The sequence below is a fragment of the Echinops telfairi genome, unplaced genomic scaffold, assembly GCF_000313985.2.
Source record: "Echinops telfairi isolate 266 unplaced genomic scaffold, ASM31398v2 ScPeMD7_21;HRSCAF=78, whole genome shotgun sequence".
NCBI lineage: Eukaryota > Metazoa > Chordata > Mammalia > Afrosoricida > Tenrecidae > Echinops > Echinops telfairi.
Genome location: NW_022103918.1, coordinates 8,266,278 through 8,268,167, shown reverse-complemented (window position 1 = coordinate 8,268,167; position 1,890 = coordinate 8,266,278). Strand labels below are relative to the sequence as shown.

General features: G+C 37.1%; 1 protein-coding gene across 1 annotated transcript in view; it reads left to right on the top strand.

Annotated features, from left to right (window-relative positions):
• Window positions 1–1,890, top strand: part of ABCC9 (ATP binding cassette subfamily C member 9) — a 142,792-nt gene that overhangs the window by 127,251 nt on the left and 13,651 nt on the right. The window contains exons 34-35 of the mRNA XM_045288405.1: window positions 7–13; window positions 1,808–1,890. The exon at window positions 1,808–1,890 is cut by the window's right edge and continues 1 nt beyond it. Of these exons, the coding sequence (XP_045144340.1) occupies window positions 7–13; window positions 1,808–1,890 (90 nt within the window). The remainder of the gene's footprint in view (window positions 1–6; window positions 14–1,807) is intronic.

Here is a 1,890-nt window from a genome sequence, read left to right as displayed (position 1 = left end):
GATATATTTGACGGTAAGTTGCTTAATTCTGAGTGGGCCAGGTGGTACTTTGACTTAACAAAACACAACACTGATTTGCTCAATTCCAGCCAAATAAAAAGCAAATATTTATAAAGAAGTCTGCTCCTTGCATCCTACGGTTTGAGGCAGGTGTCACAAACAGACAGCCTAGAAGTAAAGATAGAACATAGAATTGAGGGAATAAAACTCTGAGCCGAAACTCAGCTCTAGAAATGGTTGCTGTGGATTACTAATGAAGTGATGAAATGCAAACAAGGCCACCCACGTCGAAGAGCAGGAGGTAGGCGCAGTGCCCCAAAGAAAAAAGAGGGGTTCCCAGGTGGTCTTATATCCCTCCACTAAAATGAGATCTTTTTCCATCGAAGAAACAATTGCAAAAAAATAGATAATATGAAAGTTTCATTTTAGTACAGGACTCCTACTGTCACCCTCTTAATAATACGGCATAAGAAGTTGAACATTATGCAAAGAGGCAACTTTTGGTGTAAAGAGCCATACATCAGTTAATGTACAAAATAAATTTTATTCATTCATAACATTAATATGTCAGATATATAAAAACATTGAAATAATGGATCTTTGTTCTAGAAAAATACATCACATTACCTACTCTATCAAGTGTCTTATAAATAGATCAGTTCATAAGCAGTCTTGAGGGAAAGGGGATCCAGTGGTGCATTGGGCCACCAAATACATCAAAGATGTGCTTACTATTATTAGCTGTAATGATTTTGATGGGGGGTCATAGTACTTCACATTTTTATTGTACTTGACAGTTTATATTATGCAATTTAATCTACACAACAGCTCTGTGAGATAAAGAGGTCAGTTTATAAACAACAACGTTGAACTATGGTCATTGTAATCCTCTGGCTAGCAATAATACCGAGATATTTTAAGGATTTCCAGTGGGATTTGTGTTTGCAACCATGACATGCTCTAAGCGGACACATTCCATTTAATATCTGTGACTCTGACTGAGCAAACTAGACTGTGCTTACTTTCATGTGTCCAGAAACATGTTTGCAAGCCCAGTGTGAGTTATTATCATTTCAGTAGCATTAGGATATTAACATTTTGATATGTTTTCTTGAAAGAGAGAGCTTAAATGAATCCTTCTTACTTACTGGAACCCAAATCTAGTTGTCAAATGGGGCAGATTTGCCCTTCCAAACTAAGCAAATTCATTTTAACGAGCAATGTGATGTGTGCACCACAGTGACATGGTCAAGTGAGTCTCCACATTCGGGAAAGGACATCAGGACTACTGAAGTCCTGTAAACCTACAGAGAGTATGGAGAATGTTTTGTTTCTATTTTATTGAATTCACTTTCATAGTTTTGGTACACTGTATCATTTAATTAGTACAGCAGAATAAGTCTAAAAAGTCCCCATCTTATATCCTATTGCTGGAGCGGGGTGGGGGTGGGGGGGCGGAAAAAGTACATGTGGAATGTCAGATGTGCTAGATCCTATGCAGAACAAGACAGCAGAGAAGGCCAATAAAGGGATGCTAGCAGGAAGAGGACCCAGTGGGAGGAAAAGGTTTGATTTTGGTGGCAGGTGATACATAAACTGAATGAAAACTGTTCATGTCTTTGGGACAAAATAAATAAGAAAGATAAACTATCACCAAAATGTGCATTTTCCTTAGAGACATTGAACCATACATAAATGGAAATCTTCAGAATCCTAACTTAAACTAGGGAAATATTTCATATTCGTAAATAAATGCTATTTACTTGTGTTTTTAATGTACTCTGTACTTTTTATTTCCTTTTAACAGGGAAGATTGTCATTGATGGAATAGATATTTCTAAATTACCACTACACACGCTGCGCTCTAGACTTTCGATCATTCTGCAAGAT